At 42.2% G+C, this 18,888-nt stretch overlaps 1 protein-coding gene across 1 annotated transcript in view; it reads right to left on the reverse strand.

Moving 5' to 3' along the window:
• WAPL (WAPL cohesin release factor) overlaps window positions 1-18,888 on the reverse strand; it is a 3,318,690-nt gene that overhangs the window by 1,704,720 nt on the left and 1,595,082 nt on the right. The window contains exon 9 of the mRNA XM_044056596.1: window positions 128-264. Within this exon, the coding sequence (XP_043912531.1) occupies window positions 128-264 (137 nt within the window). The remainder of the gene's footprint in view (window positions 1-127; window positions 265-18,888) is intronic.

Raw genomic sequence — 18,888 nt, forward strand, 5'->3', positions numbered from 1 at the left:
GAGCCAGCATATTATTCACATCATTCTTTGAAATAAACCAAACCACCTAGAATAACCTGCTACACAATCTGAGGATTCCAGTTTCTTTTATCAATGTATACTTGCTGGTATGAAGTTCAAGACTTACCTAAGGCAACGCGTGTTGAGGGGCTGGCTGCTCTTTAGCCCACTTAGCAAATATTCAATATCATCAGAAAATTCCTGGTTCTCCCCAAATTCTACAACGTCATTGAAGTGCTTCACATGCTGGACAACAGTGTAGAGCTAGGGGAAACAACAAAGAAAAAAACACAAACCTATGACTAGTGAAGCATGACAATAAGCTAAGAGTTTCAAAGTAAACTAACTGAAAGCTGCTAGGTGCAAGGCACATCTACTTGAGGCAAGAGTTACAAAAAGCTCTCTCACTCCATGGATCCCTTGAAATAAGAAAATACTACAAAATTTTGCTTAAAGTTAAATTAGTCTGTACCAGGAACTACCACAGCTATTGTATCTTATGATCAGAAGTCAAAATCATGAACAATATTATGAAAAATGAAATATTCTAAAACTAGGCTGTTGTGTTTGCAAAAGAAAGTTAAGGATAAAGTAGAAATTGAATGGAAGGAAAAGGCAAGAGAAGGTGTATTGCAAATAAGACCAAGAAGATAACATTTTAAATTATTATTATTATTCAACCTTTTACTTTTCTTTCCTCTCATTAAATAGCTAGAGTCAGTAAATTTAAAACAGTATCATTTTACATGTCTACAGGTTAAACTAGCTGATAGGTGAGCTTCAGCAAGCATTCTTATAAGTTGCACAACTCTTAAGTTCATACTGGTGGAACTCTTGAATGCAGACTTTTCTGAGGACATTAACAATGTGGTTTCAGGCAGTGAAGGTCACCTACATCCAACCTCTGACTATGTCAACAATAAGAAAAAAGGGAGCTCTGTGATACTGTGCACCTTAACTTCAGTCAGAGTTATGCAACTGCGCCACACAGAAGTACAGTTGTGTACACTTACAATAAATGTAGATATTAGAGTGTATTCACTGTTGCAGTCATTACATTTGGGTAATCTGCTTGTAGGTTGCCCTCAGACGGCCTGATTAACAAAGTCTTGGGTCCTGCGTCAGTTGCTGTCCCATCGTCCATGACGTCAGGTCGTCAGGGGTATACAACATGCAGCCGATGCCATTACATCAGTTTTTCTTGCCCCAGATGTCAGGCGCCCCCCCTAATGGGGAGCGAATAAACTTAACACAAAGGTATACCTCCAACAAAAAGCAAATACACCAAAAAGGCTTTTAAGCATAGTAAAGGAAATAACAGATATAGCCAGAAGTTAGGGGGCTGGAGGGAGGGGACCCAGCACTGCAACAGTGAATACACTCGAACATCTACATTTATGCTAAGTGTATACAACTGTACTATGTTCTTCATGTCTCACTGTTGCAGTCATTACATTTGGGTAGATTCCCAAAGCTATGGTTGGGAGGAGGTGTTTATACAGCATTAGGGCCAGCTATAAGGCCCTGCAAGACAACAGTGGCAAAGCCAGCTCTGGATTTAGAAAAAAATGGCAAATGATAACGCTTGGTGAAAGTATGTGCAGAACTCCAGGTAGCAGCATCTAGGATGTCCCTGGTAGGAACACCTCTGAGAAAGGCTGCAGAAGGAGATGCATCCCTGGTGGAGTGAGATCTGATCCCCTGGGGGATAGGATTTCCATGGTGCTTATAGCAGAAATGAATGCAATGGCTTATCCATTTAGAAATGGTTTGTTTTGAAATAGCCTTCCCCTCTGCCCCAGCAGCAAATGCTACCAGCAGTTGTTCAGATTTTCTTCGAGGTTTAGTCCTGTCCAAGTAGAATCTAAGTTGTCTATGCACATCCAAGGAATGTAGAATCCGTTCCCCTTTGTTCTGTGGATTGGGAAAGAAGGCTGGCAAATGAACGGACTGATTAAGAGCCCCACTGGATACCACCTTGGGCATGATGGATGGATTGGTCCTGAGTGACACCCTGTCTGCATGAAAGATAATGAAAGGCTCCACTGCCATAAAGGCCTGTAATTTAGATATCTTTCTAGCCAAGTGATTGCTAAAAGGAAAGCTGTTTTCCAAGAGAGAAATTTTAAGTCTGCAGTAGCAGCTGGCTCGAAAGGAGGAAGAGTGAGTTTCTCTAATACAAAGTTAAGGTCCCAGACAGGGGTTGGAGCTCTCCTGGGTGGTCTCAACTTTTTGGCCCCTCTGAAGTTACTGCTTGAGCAGAGGATGAGTGAAGAGGGGAGGGTTCTGTGTTATGAGCTCAAATGGCTGAGGTGTGGATTTTAATGGAGGAAAAAGACGGACGGGCCCTTGTGAAGCATCTCCGTTAAGTATTGCAAAATCTGAGGTAAATTGGGCGCTGCTGTGCTCATCCCTAGTGATTGGTTCCATGCACAGAATCTTTTCCATTTTTCAGCATAAGATTTTCTAGTACTAGGCCTCCTTGCCTCCAAGATGACATCCATCACAGGCCTGCTGAGGGATAAGGGTGAGTTTAAGTAATTAGCCAGGCTGCAAGGTTCAATGCTGGAAGCGGAGGGTGCAGAATCTGGTTCTCCTGCTGAGACAGCAGGGAATGGGTCTGAGGCAGGTGTCATGGAGATAACTGCGACACACTGTGCAGGAGAGGGTGCCAGTGTTGGTGCGGCCAGTCTGGAGCAATCAAAATCATCCTTGGTTTGTCCGGTTTGACTTTTAGTAGAACTTTGGAGAGCACAGACAGTGGAGGGGAACGCGTAGACTGATAGGTTTTTCCAGCTGAAGGACAGAGCATCCACTTTCCAGGCTTGCTTGCGGGGAGTCCTTGTGCAAAACTTGTCCAATTGGTAGTTCTGGGGAGAGGCAAATAGGTCTATGTCTGGGCTCCCCCATTCGCTTGACAACATGTTGAAAATCCTTGGTTCCAGTTTCCACTCATGTGGGTCATTGAGGTTTTTGCTTAGTCCGTCTGTCAGTGTATTTAATTTTCCTGGCAGGAATTGAGCTTGTAGGTGTACTTGGTAGCTCAAGGCCATGTTCCACAATGCCATGACTAGTCTGCAGAGGGGATAGAAATGTGTATCCCCCCTGCTTATGTACCACATAACCGTGGTGTTGTCCATCTTTACCATTAGTTGCCTTGGAAGAATGTAGTCCTTGAAGGCTGTCACAGCATTCTGTACAGCTAACATTTCTTTTTGATTGATATGTAGGTGCATTTGACTTGGGTTCCATTAGCCCTGAATGCACTTCCCTGCCAGCTGAGCCCCCCCCCCCCCATGCATAGTCTGATGCATGTGTTGTTAGGGTTTGGGCGGCAGGGAGTAGTGTGAATGGTAGTCCCTTGTTTGGGTGGCAGGCCTCTGCCCACCAGAGGAACTCTAGGAGTAGGAAAGGTATGATAGGGATTATTGTTTCTAGGCTGTGAGAATGCTGACTTCATAGGCTTTTTAGATACCACTGTAATTTCCTCATATGCAGTCTTGCATATGAAATTAGAAGAATGCAGGAGGCTATGAACCCCAAGGCTTGCAGTATTTGTCTTGCAGACAGCAAGATTTTTGTGGCCACTTGTTTGAAATAGGTTACTCAAATGAATTTGCTTTTCTGGCATGACGTAAGCCATCTGGGAAGTTGTATTCAAGCTTGCTCCCAGGAATGTAACTTGTTGACAGGGTACCAGTTGTGATTTCTTTTTGTTTATGGTGTACCCCAGCCAAGTTAGAACCCTTTTTACAAACGCCAGATGATTCAAAAGTATGCCCTGGCCTTCTGCCTGAATTAGACAATCGTCCAGGTATGGGTATATTTGAATACCTTTTTGCCTGCAAAATGCAAAAACTGGAGCCAAGCACTTTGTGAATACCCTGGACACAGTAGACAAGCCAAAGGGCAGTGGAGATTACTGATAATGCGTGTAACCTGCTTTGAAGAGTAGGTATCTTCTGCAAGATTCCCTGATTAGGATGTGCAGGTATGCTTCTTTTAAATCTAGTGTTGCCAACCAGGAGTCTTTTCTTTGCCTAGCATAGGAATTAATTGGTGAAGCGTCAGCATCTTGAATTTTGGAAACTCCAGAATGGTGTTTAGAGTAGACAGCTCCAGGATTGGACGCCATGATTTTGTCTTTTCTGGGTACCAAGAAAAGTCTGGAGTAGAAACCTTGTCCCTTTTCATCTTCTGGTACCAGCTGAATAGCCCCCATGCTTAAGAGAGAGAGAGTACTTGCTTTTGAGACTCTGCCCACTGATTTGAGGGCAAGTCTGGTCACCCATTTCGTGTTGGCAATGTGTGGAAATGAAATCTGCATCCCTGGAACACTACTTAAAACCAGGAAAAATGTGGAAAAGCACAAAATAACCAATAATCCAAAGAAATATGCAACAAACCAGCACAAGGAGATTCGAATTCCTTCTTAAAATTTATTGCACAAATATACACCATAAACGGACGAACGAGGACAACAATCAAAGTAATGAATATTTTAATTAATTATTTTACAGGGAACCAGAAAATGAAAGCAGTAACACACTATTACTACGCTTGATGTTTTATTGGTGGTTTCAAATAGCAAATTTTATTGGTAGCTTAATTAATTAAATATATGTTGGCATCACGATTATTCACTGGTCATCTGATGAAGTCTATGGAATAAGACGAAAACACATGGTATGATAGTGAATGCGTTTATGCTTTTAATTATTTTTGTCTTCGTTCGTCCGTTTATGGTGTATATTTGTGCAATAAATTTTAAAACGGAATTCGAATCCCCTGGTGCTGGTTTGTAGCACATTTCTTTGGATTACACTGTATTTAAAACACATTTCTCCTGGGTTTTGAGTTCCCAGTTCTTTGCATGAAGAGCAACCTTTCCCACCAAAGGGGCGGTCAGAAAATAAGTGCTTGGAAATTTTAAAAGGAAGTCATTGAGACTGTTTACCAAAGGGGGGTGTCTTCTTGTTCCCAGATTTGGAAGTGGAGGCCCCCCACTGCTTAGTTCTGAGAGTCCCCTGGGACTGAAACCTGGGGTTTTTGCTGTGTCTGGGTTTGGCTTGAGAAGACCTGGAAGGAGCTGGAAAGGACCAATTCTCAGTAGGCCAATGCCTACTAAATCTAGGAGGTTGCACTTGTAAAAAATCTTTAACAGTTTTCATAGATTTAGCTTCATCTTCCATCTTTTTAAGAACTTCTTCAGCCTTGTTGCCAAACAGGCAGTCCTGATTTAAAGGATCATCCAACAATTAGCTTTAACATGATCAGGCAAAGATTGCTCCTTAAGCCAAGCATGCCTTCTCAGCACAGACCCAGTAACAGCAGCACTGCAAGAGGCCTCTAAAGAATCAAAACCACATTGCAAAGTATGTTTTCCAACTTGTTCAGCAGAATGCATCAAGTCCTGTAAATCTATATTTTCCACACACAATCATTTTCTGTTTAAGCAGTCCAATTACATGTTGCTGACATTTTAACATATGAAATTGGCAGATTAAATGTTTAAGTATAAACCTTTTTACCCCATCTATCCAGCACTCTGGAGTCTCTATCAGAAGGGGTAGGATTTTTAGCAGTAGAAGCCTTAATGCCCTTGGGCCCCTGAGAAATGGTCTCTGGATCTGCAACAGGATTTTTGAAAAGAAAACTTGTGGGACTCAGGAACCCTGTAGTATCTGTCAGGTTTACTAGGAGCAGGAGGCAGGGAATCAGGGACCAAACTGGATTCCGAGAAAACAATCAACAATGTCTAGTACTGGAGGTATAGCCAAAGGCCTATGCTGAGGTAGAAGGAGGAAATCCCCAAGCCTCTTTTTTGAATCAGAAAATTCCTGGCTTTCCCAGTGAAAATGCTCCCTTAAAGTATGTAAGGTTTCCCCAAAATAAAAATCCTCAGGAGGGGAAGGAGATGGAATAGAATCATCTGCATCATAATCCTCATAAGTAGGTAAGGACAAATCCAGGTCATCAGAAGAGTCAGAAAAAACAGAATCCTTACCAGTAGTTTCATAATCAAGCACAGCCCTAGGCCTCAGAGTGGGGGGGGGGGGGGTTTGACTACCCTTGATTAGAGTTATTAGATCTTCAGCCATTTTTATCATTTGTTTTTTAGGCATAGGGGCCTGAGCATGTGGCCTGGGCGTCTGTTTTTTGAGACATGGGTCGAGATTTAGGCCTTCGTAATGAAGGAGGTGTCGATTTAATATGCAAGTCCGTAGGCCTGAATACACCCTCAGAAGCCGGTGCCTGCACAGCAGCTCCGGACCCATCCAAGGTACAGACATCAGCGGGTTCCATAGTTGGAAGTATTTCGCGGCATACCGGACTCTGAATGGGTCTCAGTAGATGCCTGCGAATCAGAAGTAGTGGGTATCAAGGGCTGCAAAAGTGCCTCACCGAGTACCGGTGAACTGGCGACTGGCTTAGGAGAAGCATCGTCTCTTGTTTTTATCTTTGCGTTTTTTCAGAATCCCGGTAGTCGGATGGCTAACCAATGACATTTCTGGATAATTAAACCAAGAACCGAAATATTTAGAGGCAAAAATATACAGACGATGGATAGTGTGCTGATTACATAAAGCACGAAACCGACAGCAAGGTACATCATGGTCAGGGCCTAGGCAAGGAACACAGTACGAATGAAAATCTTAATGAAGTATTTGCTTTCGGCAAGTCGGCCGACTGGCACTTACGAACTGCTTCTGCTTCAGGCACCGCACGGCAAGAAAGACTGATGTAATGGCGTCGGCTGCATGTTTTATACCCTTGAAGACCTGACGTCATGGAAGAAGGGACAGCAATCGACGCAGGACCCAAGACTTTGTTAATCAGGCCAACTGAGGGCAACCTGCGAGCAGATTACCCAAATGTAATGACTGCAACACTGAAACACGAAGAACATCTGATGGGTTAAGCTAAAGGGTGGTGAGGTGGCTAATAAATCTGCTCACTCAACAGAAGCAGGGCGTTGTGACAACTGAGAAAAGCTAGTAAATTAGAGATAGGCAAGTTGTACCTGGCATGACATAACTGAAGTTGGTGTCACAAGATTCAATTAATCCAGGAACAGCTCTGGTGGGCTAATGAACGTGTTAGCATTTCAAAGTTGATTCTGCAACTCCACATTACAGTTTCCTTCAAGTTTCCCTTACATAATCCACCAACTGCCTAACCTCACTTTCACAACTGATCAGAAGCAGCAAAGCAAACTCTGGAGTTTGCAGTGTTACAACATTGTGAATCTAAAACTGCACTCCAACAGATGCCCAGTGCTGGCTCTTACTCCAAAAATACATTAGCAAGACCCTAAATATTTAAACTGTAACAGCTAATAAACTGTTCAACTCAAACTTATCAACAAAATCAGAAACCAGATCCCAAGATACAAAGGCAAACAGCCAGCAATGTACAACATTATTCACAAGGGGTGCAGAGTCCTGTCCACTTTGGATTCTTCCTAGTTGGAGTTGGACACACGGAAACGCACACACACATCACTTAGCACACTGCTCAAAGGTACTGCACAGACTACCTAAGGAAAAGGGAGGCAACCCATGGGCCACAACTTCTCCTTATGTGACCCTACAACACTTTTCAGAAACATTATTTGGCCCTTGAAACAGTGAAGCAGACACCAGGAAAGATAATTTTACTAAGTTCAGGTTTATTCTCAGCCTCACGTGCAATAGCTGCAAATCTCATTAGCAAAGTAAACATTTCACTGCATGCATTGTCATACCTCTTCTATCAATACTGCACCTGTATGCCTATTGCTAGATTTCAAAGTGCTATGAACTGAACAGCTGCTGCTCAGGTGACAGGATGGCTCTAGAAACATAGTTTTCAAGATAAAACTGTGGAGTAAACACATGGTTTTGGCTGTCACTACACTCCAGTTACTGTCATGGAAAATGAAGTTTACCTGCGATAGAGATGCTGTGTTTTTTTTCCCCTGACATACACACTCATGTGGACTGTGGATTCTATTGTTAACTTTCTGCAACACTTTTCTGTGATAAATTTTGGGTTAAAATGATGCATCTATGATGCAGTGGAAAGGCTTGATAAAACATGAGCATTTTATTTTTAACTGTGTTGCTGCCCTAATGGTGTTTATGCAATTCAAAAATCCACTTACGTAAAAAGACTTGTAAAACAAAGAATTCAGTGAACCTTGGATCCTGGTTTCAGATAAAAACTTCTTTATTACAAACTGGACCAAAAGCACAAACTGCAACAAAACAACACTAAGTGCTTTCACCCTAGTAGTAGGGCATCATCAGAGTAACTAAATCTCACTACCATCATCCCTTAAATATTGAGTGGTTAACACAACCAATTAAAATAATTATTTAATTTGAATGAATAATTAAAGGGAATTAATCCATTGAATAAAGGCTGAACCTTTCCCATTACTTAACAATTAACTGAAACGGAGAAAACAGCAATACTTGTTTAACAGACAACTTTTCTAAAACAAGATAATATTCATGTGTTTAACAAGTTGTAAACTAAATAGTGTAATAATAACTTTGATTGTTGGAAAACATTGTACTATAAAAACAACACCAACACTTTGGATATAGAGAATATGTAAAATTGTATATTGAAAAGTGTGTATATAAACAAGACTATGTATTAAAAACTATGTGCTAAAAAATTGTTTAAAGAACTATATGTTAAAAAGCAGTGTCCAATATATTCAGGTAACATAATAAATCCAGAAATTTTAAAACCCTGTATATTTATTGTCAAATGTATATACTGAATGTAAGAATAGAAAACTAATAATGAATATCAATAAAAATATAAATAAAATTAGTTGCTCAACTCCTTCATTGTAACAGTGTCAAAATAAATAAATATGTTAGATATACAATATTAATCTTTAAATATTAATTAAATACTAAACAATCATTAATAAATAAGTTAATGATGTTAATAAATATTAAATATTGAATATTAAATATCAAATATTTAACAAAGTATAAATGTTTAAAAATGAATAAAAGTATCAAATATATAATAGAAATTAAAAAAGTATAAAAAAAATGTTGATACTAATTTCACGTTGTTAAAAATATTTGTGTAAATATAAATGTTTAAGATTGAATAGTCATGTGTAATCATTAAAAAAACATTCCAATATTTACAAAAATACACTTTTGATGTATACATATATAAGTGAGCAACATAGAGCAAACAAAAATCAAAAGCTGGAGGGAAATTTTATTGCTAAATAGAGATTTAAGCTTTAGTATGCTAGAAATAGATGTGTATTCATTAATGCCAGGCATCATAGTGGCATTTAGCCTAAGTTGCCACAAACATTCCTTGGCCTCCAGTAACGTTTTTTTCATCGCTCCCCTTTTGTTTTTTAACTATTCTGTCAATAACAAAAAATACATTTTTTTAAAAATTAGGACAGTTAATACTGTGGTTGTAGAGAGCATTAGTAGTTTTGTGTTTTTTAATGTCACTTAAGTGTTCAATAATTCTTGTTTTTAGCCTCCTAATCGTTTTTCCTATATAAAATGCTTGACAGGCCGTGCATGTAGCTGCATATACAACCATAACTGAATTACAGTTACATAACCCTGGACATCGTATGGTCTTTGTGAAATTGTGAGTAGTTAGATATGGACTATCATTAATAAATCTGCAAACGTGGCATGTTCCACATTTGCTCATCTTGGATTTCATATGCAAATCATTGTTAATACAATCTTCAAACGGGTTTTTTAAATTTCTACCTCTGCTAAAAGTAATTTTAGGTTTGTTACCCAAGGTATCAATAATCCCTGGATTCAACTGTAACACACTGGTCCAAGATTCATGTATCACTTTAACTATTTGTTGAGAACTGTTATTATATGGTAAGATAAAAGTGTCGTGTCTTGACTTTATTGAGTTGGTACCAGTGCTTGGTTTAGTACCTTGAATAATAATTGGTTGGAAGAGTGTAGACCTTTTGGTTAGAATTTCTTTGCTAATTGGTCGAACAAATTCAGTGGGATAACCTCTAGCTATAAACATATCCATAAGTTTATTCAACTCTTGTTGAAAAGCCTCATCATTACTGACAATTCTAGACAATCTAACCATTTGTCCTTTTACTAGGTTCTTCTTTTGGTACAACGGATGGCAACTGTCAAAGTGAAGAAAGGAATTTGAATATGTTTTCTTCCTATAAATTCCTGACTCAAATTGATTGTTGTCAATAGAAAGGACAATATCTAAAAATTCAACATTGTTAGTAAATATATGACTTGTAAACTTAAGAAAACTGGTGGTCTCTCCCAAATAGGTAATAAATTCATTAAATTCATCTTGGGTACCACTCCAAAAAATAAGAATGTCATCCAGGTAACGTAAATAAAGCAGTACCTTATGCAATTCAATCTGCGGATGACTCACGACAAATAGTGCCATGTCTCTCCAATTTTTGTACACTTTAGGGTTAATAGAAAAAGTGCCTCCGGCCTGCCTTTTGTTTCTGTGTTTTTACTGTGCATTTGAGTTCTTCTCTTTTGAGAACTGTGATTTTTTTTTCTGTTCAATGTGTTCTGTTTTTTCTGTTAGAAATTTCTGCCAAGTTTCCTTACAGGAACGCGCTCTGATGAAAAGATAGTCGTATATTGCTGAAATGGCTCAACACTTAACTGCAGATGGCCCCTTTCCCAATTTGGATATCTGGTTAATGAGATAGAAAAGAAAGCTGTGCAAAATCTTACCATAGCCATAGATATCCTTCTCTTCCATGTTGCAGTATTCACTAGTGGGTTTACCCTTCTGATCAGCTTGTCTGGCCAGGTTTCCAAGCCTTTTCCAGTCCCAGTAGGTGTGTTGGATTGTCTGTCATGTTGGTGTGTACGTGGGCCATAAATGTGACGTCTGCATGCACCGGCCCTCAGAACCAAGGAAGCCCCAGACGGAGACAGTCCTGATGGCCTAGCCTGTATAGAAGCCGAGGGGAGCAAGTGCAAGGATAAGATGGGGATGGTGGGAAGGAAGGAATACTGCAACACGGAAGAAAAGGACATCTGTGGTTATGGTAAGATTTTTACATAACTTTTCTATGTCCTTCTATTCCAATGTGGCAGTAGTCACTAACAGGTGAGTACAAAAGCTCACTCGCAGCTGGGAGGTGGCCTGGATGAGGATTCCAGGAACCCATGCAGGACAGCCCTGGCAAATCCTGTTCTGGCCCTGGAAATGTGGTCCAATTCATAGTGTTTGGTGAAGGTGTGTACAGAGGACCAGGTAGCTTCTTCCAGAATGGAGTTGGTGTCTAGGCCTTTAAAAAAGGCTCCAGAGGAAGCCATGGCTCTTGTGGAATGTCCTCTGACATTGCCTGACAGTTTCTTCCTATGGTGTGTGTAGCAAAAGCAAATGGCTCTAGGAATCCAAAACAAAATGGTTTGTTTACCCAGTTTCCCCAGAGCCCTGGGGTGGAAGGAAACAGCTGGTCTGATTTATATAAATGCTTGGTCTTACGCAAATAGAATCAAAGTTGCCTGTGGCTATACAGGGTGTGTAGGACCCTCTCACTGTCTCCCTGAGGGTTAGGAAGGAAGGTGGTAGGTGAATAGCCTGATTCAGGGAAAGGTCATTGACCACCTTGGGGGTGAAGGAGGGATCAATCCTGAGGGTGACCCTGTCCATCTGGAAAACTAGGAAGGGAGGGGTAGCCATAAGGGTTTGGAGCTCCAACACCCTTCTGGCTGAGGTCAGAGCAACTAGTAGTACTGTCTTCCAAGCGCAAAATTTTAAGTCAGCCTTGCCAGCTGGCTCGAAGGGTGGCAGAGTAAGTTTTTCAAGGACACAGTTAAGGTCCCAGGAAGGAGTGGTTGGTTTTCTGGGGGGCTTTGAGTGTAAAACAACCTTTAGGAACAGCTTGGCTGGGACTCCTGAAGCTAGAGGAGGTTCCATAGGCAAGCAGGCAGAAATGGCAGACAGGCGTGCTTTTAAAGAGGAGTAAGACTAGCCTGTCTTCAGGGGTTCACACAGGTAGGACAGAATCAGAGGCAGGTCACTATCCAGCAGCTCCATCTGTCTTTTATGACAAAAGATAGAAAACCTTCTCCAATTCGAGAGATAAGATTTCCTTGTGTTGGGTTTCCTGGCCTCTGCAGAACTGAGAGCACATTCTCGATGTACAGGTATCTGAAGGGAATCAGAATCCTATCAGCCATAGGGAGAGGTGCAAGGATCTCTACTGTGGGTGAATCTGTGTCCCCTTGTGCTGTGCGAGTAGATTCACTGACGGGGGGGGGGGGTAACTTGTGGCGACTTCCCTTGGAGAGATGAAGTAGGGGGAAAGCACAGTTGTGTACACTTACCATAAATGTAGATGTTTGCGTGTATTCACTGTTGCAGTCGTTACATTTGGGTAATCCTGCTGGCAGGTTGCCCTCAGTCGACCTGAATTCCAAAGTCTTGGGTCTTGTGTCGATTGCTGTCGCCCCTTCCCTGACGTCAGGGGTATAAAAGATGCAGCTGACGCCATTTTCTTCAGTTTTTCTTGCCCCAGATGTCAGGTGCCCCTTAAAGGGTAGCCAAAATTATATATATATATATATATATATATATATATATATATATATATATATATATATATATATATATAATTATATATAAAAACACATGCACCAATATAAACTTTACCTTCATCTACAAGCAAATACACCAATAGGTTGCATAAATCAGAGAAGGAAAGATACGTTCCAGCAGGAATAAGGGGGATGGTGGGTGGGTAACCTGGACTGCAACAGTGAATACACTCGAAACATCTACATTTATGGTAAGTGTACACAACTGTACTATGTTCTTTGTGTTTCACTGTTGAAGTCATTAAATTTGGGTAGAGTCCCAAAGCTATGGTTGGGAGGCTGGAGCTAAACCGCATTAGGAGTGGCTATGAGGCCTTGCAGAACTGCAGTGGCAAAGCCTGCCCTGGATTTTGAGCAAAGTGGCAGATGATAATGCTTTGTAAAAGTGTGCACTGAACTCCAAGTAGCAGCTTCTAAAATGTCTTTGGTTGGTACTCCCCTGAGGAAGGCTGCTGAAGTGGCTGCAGCTCTGGTTGAATGTGGCCTAATACTCTTAGGCACTGGCTTGCCATGCTGTAAATAGCAGAAATGAATGGAGTGGCCTATCCACTTGGAAATAGTCTGCTTGGAGATAGCCTTTCCTTGTGATCCTGCAGCATATGCCACAAGTAATTGCTCTGTCTTCCTGAAAACTTTGGTTCTGTCCAAATAGAATATAAGCTGTCTGTGTACGTCCAATAAATGCAGAATTCTCTCTCCCTTGTTCTGTGGATTTGGATAAAAAGTTGGCAAATGAATAGTTTGGTTAAGGGCCACACTGGACACCACTTTAGGCATAGATGTTGGGTTTATCCTCAGAGAGACCCTATCTGGATGAAAAATGATAAAAGGTTCCACAGCCATGAGTGCCTGTAGCTCTGATACTCATCTTGCAGAGGTTACTGCTAGAAGCTGAGCTGTTTTCCAAGATAAAAAAAACTTTATATCAGCAGTAGCAGCTGGCTCAAAAGGAGGCAGGGTGAGTTTTTTCCAAAACATAGTTGAGGTTCCATGCAGGTATTGGTGATCTCCTTGGAAGCCTTAAGTTTTTGGCTCCTCTGAGGTACTGCCTTAATAAAGGATGAGAAAAGATAGGTAGCTCTGTATTGGAATGAACCGAAATGGCAGAGGAATGAATTTTACTTGATGAAAAAGATAGGCCTTTGTCCAGCATCTCAGTTAAGTATTGCAAAATCTGAGGGATATTTAGTACAGCTGTATCAGTTCCTTGTGTCTGGTTCCAAGTACAAAATCTCTTCCATTTTCCAGCATAAGATTTTCTAGTACTAGGCCTTCTGGCTTCCAAAATGACATCCATCACAGCTTTACTGAGAGGTGTGCTTTGTATGCCTACATTATCCGCCATACTGCCAGGTTTAGAGTCCTGAGTTGGCTGTGCAGGATCTGATTATTTTGTTGGGACAGTAGATAAGGTATTTGAGGTAAGGTCCAGGCTGGGCATTGAGACAAGTTCCTTAAGAACGGATACCAGTACTGGCGGGGCCAGTCTGGTGCAATCAGTAACATCTTTGGCTTCTCCTGTCTGACCTATAGGAGTACCTTGGGGAGGAGAGGTAGTGGAGGAAAGGCATATACTGATAGGTTTTCCCAGCTGAAAGACAGGGCATCCACTTTCCATGCTTGTCTGTGATAAGTCCTTGTGCAGAATCTTTTTAGTTGGTAGTTGTGAGGGGAGGCAAATAGATCTATGTCCGGGCATCCCCATTTCCTTGTTTATCATGCTGAAGACTTGTGGATCCCGCTGCCACTCATGGGGGTCCATGAGGTTTCTGCTTAGTTTGACAGAGTATTTTCCTTTCCTGGTAGGAATTGTGCTTGCAGTTGAACATAGTAAGTCAATGCTGTGTCCCACAAAAGCCATGGCTAGTCTGCAAAAGGGGGTAGGAATGTGTGCCCCCCTGCTTGTTTATATACCACATGACTATGGTGTTGTCTGTCTTTATCAGTAGTTGTCCCTGATGAAGTAGGTCCTTGAAGGCGGTCAGGGCATTTTGAACAGCTAGCATCTCTTTTTGATTGATATGTAGATGCATTTGGTTCATAGGTTCATACTAGGCTATCTGCCCTAGGGCATTTATAAGCCTAGCCAGAGTGTGTTTGGCTTTCACCACCCATTTTAAATTAATTTTGCTATGCCCTTTTTCGAGGTTAGTATACTGTGCCTCTGTCTAACAGTGACACAGAAGTGATACCCGGGGTAAACCTACGATCTCTCATCCACTCATCAAGATTCCTCTTGAAGAGAGTCAATGAGTGACTCTGCCTAACCTGGACTGGGATTTTATTCCAGAGTGAAGGGAGCCTCTGGGTTATGAATCTGTCCCTCCAGCATGTCCCATTTATTTCAGTGCTGAGGTTCAAGTCTCGAGCGTAGCTCGATGGGATTTGGATTTTCTGAGGTGCAGCATGTCCATTAATTCCGGGTTGGACATGGCTTTATACGTCAGGCACAGATCGCCTCTGAGCAGGCGGTATGCCACTGAGTAGAGTTGGAGTTCCTTTAACCGGGCAGCATATGGCATCTGTTTGAGCCTTTTGATCCTCTTGGTGAGGTACTTTTGGGGTCTTTCCAGTTGCTGCAGGTGTCTGGTAAGGTACATCCCAAAAGGGGCATTGTACTCAATTATGGGCATGATGAGGGATGAGTAAAGAGGCACGATGACCTCCCCTGATCTAGATATGAATCCCTTCATGATTAGGTGGGCTATATGAAATGTTTTTCTATCTACTTTGGCCACGTGGCTGTCAAATGAGAGACTGCTATCAACTTGGGTCCCCAGGTCCCTAATTACTTCTTCTGTACTTAATGGATTACCACCTATGTGGTAATTTGTGGGCACTTTGTTTTTGCCAAAGGGGATGACTACACACTTTTTGGTGTTTAGCTTGAGGCCATGGCTCTGGCACCAGTTGTGTGTTTCTACGAGGCCCTTTTGGAGGATGCTTGTGTCGGCTGGAGAGTAGATTATGGCGCCCAGTTTGCAGTCATCTGTGAACTTGGTCAGCCACAGTCCTTCCGTGTTGGCCTGTACCTCCGAGAAATATATACCGAACAAGAGAGGTCCCAGGACTGAGCCTTGTGAGATGCCACTTGTAACTGGTTTGGAGTCTGACATGGCTCCAGCAATTCTAACCATGTGGGTTCTGTCCTTGAGCCAGTTTGCAACCCATTTAGTGACACAGGGGTTTATATTTAAGCTGGTGAGCTTATCTATAATGCCCGAGTGGGGTATTGTATTGAAGGCTTTTGCGAGCTCCAGGTAGGCTGTGTGGACCACCTTCCCCTCGCCAATGGCCTTGGTGACGGTTTCAAAGAAATCAACCAGGTTTAAGAGGCAGGATCTGCCCTTAAAGCCAGACTTGGTAGGATCCAGTGTCTGTAGGTCCCCAATATCTTTATTAATGAGGTCCATGATGATCCTTTCCATAGCTTTGCAGACCAAGCTAGTCAGGCTTATGAGGCGATAGTTTCCGGGATCCGTTGAGGCACCACCTTTGTGGAGAGGGACCACTGTTGGTTTGCGGGCCATGTGCCTGAATGCATCTTCCTGCCATGTGGGCCCCCAGGCATAATCTGATCATCCGTTGTTAGGTTTTGCTTGGCTGGGGGTAAAGTGAATGGCTGTCCCTTGTTCTGGTGACAAGCCTTCCCCCACCATCGAAACTCCTGTTGCAGGCAGAGAATGAGAGTAATCATTGTTTCCAGGCTGTGGTAATGTTGAGTCCAAATACTTTTTAGGTACCATTGAAGTTTCCTCATATGCAGTCTTGCATACGGAATTAGTAGGATGCTGGATGCCATGAAGCCCAAACCCTGCAGAATTTTTCTTGCAGATAACTGGGCCTTTGTTGCCAATATCTTGAAAGAGGTAGTCAGTTGCCTTTGTTTGTCTGGCGCGAGATAAGCCATCTGGGCAGTTGTATTTAAGCTTGCACCCAGGAATATTATCGCTTGAGAGAGTACTAGTTTTGATTTCTTTTCGTTGACTGTGTACCCTAGGCATGTTAGAAGTCTTTTCACAAATGCCAGATGCTGTAGAAGAATGTCCTTGTTCTCTGCTTGAATTAGGCAGTCGTCCAAGTAGGGATATATTTGTATTCCTCTGTCTGCAGAATGCAATTACTGGTGCCAGGCACTTTGTAAAGACCCTGGGTGCAGTAGATAAGCCAAAGAGCAGTGCAGAAAAAGTACAGTTTTGTACCTACCATAAATGTAGATGTCCGAACTGGATAGCATCTGCAGTCATAACAACTGGGTTGTCCTGTCGTCAGGCAGCCCTTCAGTCGGCCGGATTCCAAAGTCAGGTCCGCTTCGCTGATGTCGCACTTCACCCGACGTCATCTCTGTTGGTCTTCGGGTATAAAAGCATCAGCCGACGCCATTTTCTTCAGTGTTTCTTGCCCCAGATGCCAGAAGCCCTCTAGAAGGCCAAAAATTTTGGATAGATGCCAATGTTTCCAAAAGATAGATGGTAAACACAAAAATAAGCATGTATGTACATAAATACAAACAAATACACCATGAAAGACTCCCCCCCCACTAGCTAGCTATTAGGAGGGTAAACACCCTAGGAGTACCACAGAGGGAAGGAGGAGGGTAATCCTGACTGCAGATGCTATCCAGTTCGGACATCTACATTTATGGTAGGTACAAAACTGTACTATGTCCTTCATGGATGCATCTGCAGTCATAACAACTGGGTAGAATACCATAGCCAACTAGGGGAGGAGGATAAAAGTAGATTATGGTGTGTTTAGGATCCCTTGCAGTACAGCAGTGGCAAACCCTGCTCGGGATCTGGAATATAGAGGTAAATTATAATGCTTGGCAAATGTATGCACGGAGGTCCAAGTAGCCGCCTCAATAATGTCTTTGGTAGCCACTCCTCGTAAGAAAGCTGTGGTAGTGGCTGTTGCCCTTGTAGAATGAGGTCTTATGTTCTGTGGAATTGGCTTTCCATGGAAGGAGTAACAGAATCGTATGCAATTTCCTATCCATTTGGAGATTGTCTGTTTGGAGATAGCTTTTCCTTCCCTTCCTGTTGCATAAGCTACGAAAAGTTGGTCAGTCTTTCTGCTATTTTTTGTTCTGTCCAAGTAGTAGCGTAGCTGTCTATGTACATCCAAGGTATGCAGAATTCTTTCCCCTCTGTTTTGTGGGTTGGGAAAGAAGGTAGGTAGGTGGATTGCCTGGTTTAAAGACACTCTGGATACCACCTTAGGCATAAATGTAGGATTAGTCCTCATGGACACTATCTTGGTGGAAGATTAGGAAGGGTTGCACTGCATTTAAGGCCTGTAGTTCTGAAACCCTCCTTGCTGAAGTAATTGCCAGTAGGAAAGCAGTTTTCCATGACAGGTGTTGTAGGTCTGCTGTTGCTGCTGGTTCAAAGGGTGATAGAGTCAATTTTTCTAGCACAAAGTTTAAGTCCCAAGCTGGCAATGGTGGTTTCCTTGGAGGTTTTACATTCTTGATTCCTCTGAGGAACTGCCTGAGCAAAGGGTGTGAAAAAACAGGTTGATCAAAGCTGTATTCTGCTGAAATAGCTGATGCATGAATCTTGATGGAGGAGTAGGAGAGGCCTGAATGAAGTAGTTCGGCCAGATGCTCCAGAATGTTAAGCATATCTATGTTTGATACATCTTTTCCTCTTTCAGAACTCCAAATGACAAACCTTTTCCATTTCCCAGCATAGTTCCTTCTTGTTGAAGGCCTGCGTGCTTCAAGAATAATGTCTTTAACTCTTTGTGAAAGTTCTGGATTAGCAGCTGCTATGTGATGTTCCATGCAGTCAGTTGCAACGTTTTTAGGTTTGGATGCATGGTGCTGTAGTTGTTCTGAGTTAGCATCAAAGGCATCAGGGTATTGGCCACATATTGTTCGAGACATGCTCCTCAGCAGTGGGTACCAGTGTTGTCTTGGCCAGTTTGGAGCTATCAGGATTATCCTTGGACGTTCTTCCTTGATTTTTAGTAGTACTTTGTGTATCAAGGGAAGAGGTGGGAATGCATATGCTGTTAGGCCTTCCCAGCTGAAGGAGAGTGAGTCCACTTTCCATGCTAGTGGGTGGAATGTCCTTGTGCAGAATTTTTTGAGCTGGTGATTGAGAGGGATGCGAATAGATCTATCTGAGGCATTCCCCATTTCTTCGAGATGGTCTTGAAGATGTCCTGCAGCTGCCATTCGTGGGCATCCGATGTGGTCCTGCTTAACATATCCGCCAGAGAGTTTTCTTTTCCTGGTACAAATATTGCCTGTAACTGGATG

Source organism: Protopterus annectens, chromosome 14.part0, assembly GCF_019279795.1.
Source record: "Protopterus annectens isolate FY-2018-M chromosome 14.part0, PAN1.0, whole genome shotgun sequence".
NCBI classification, from domain to species: domain Eukaryota; kingdom Metazoa; phylum Chordata; order Ceratodontiformes; family Protopteridae; genus Protopterus; species Protopterus annectens.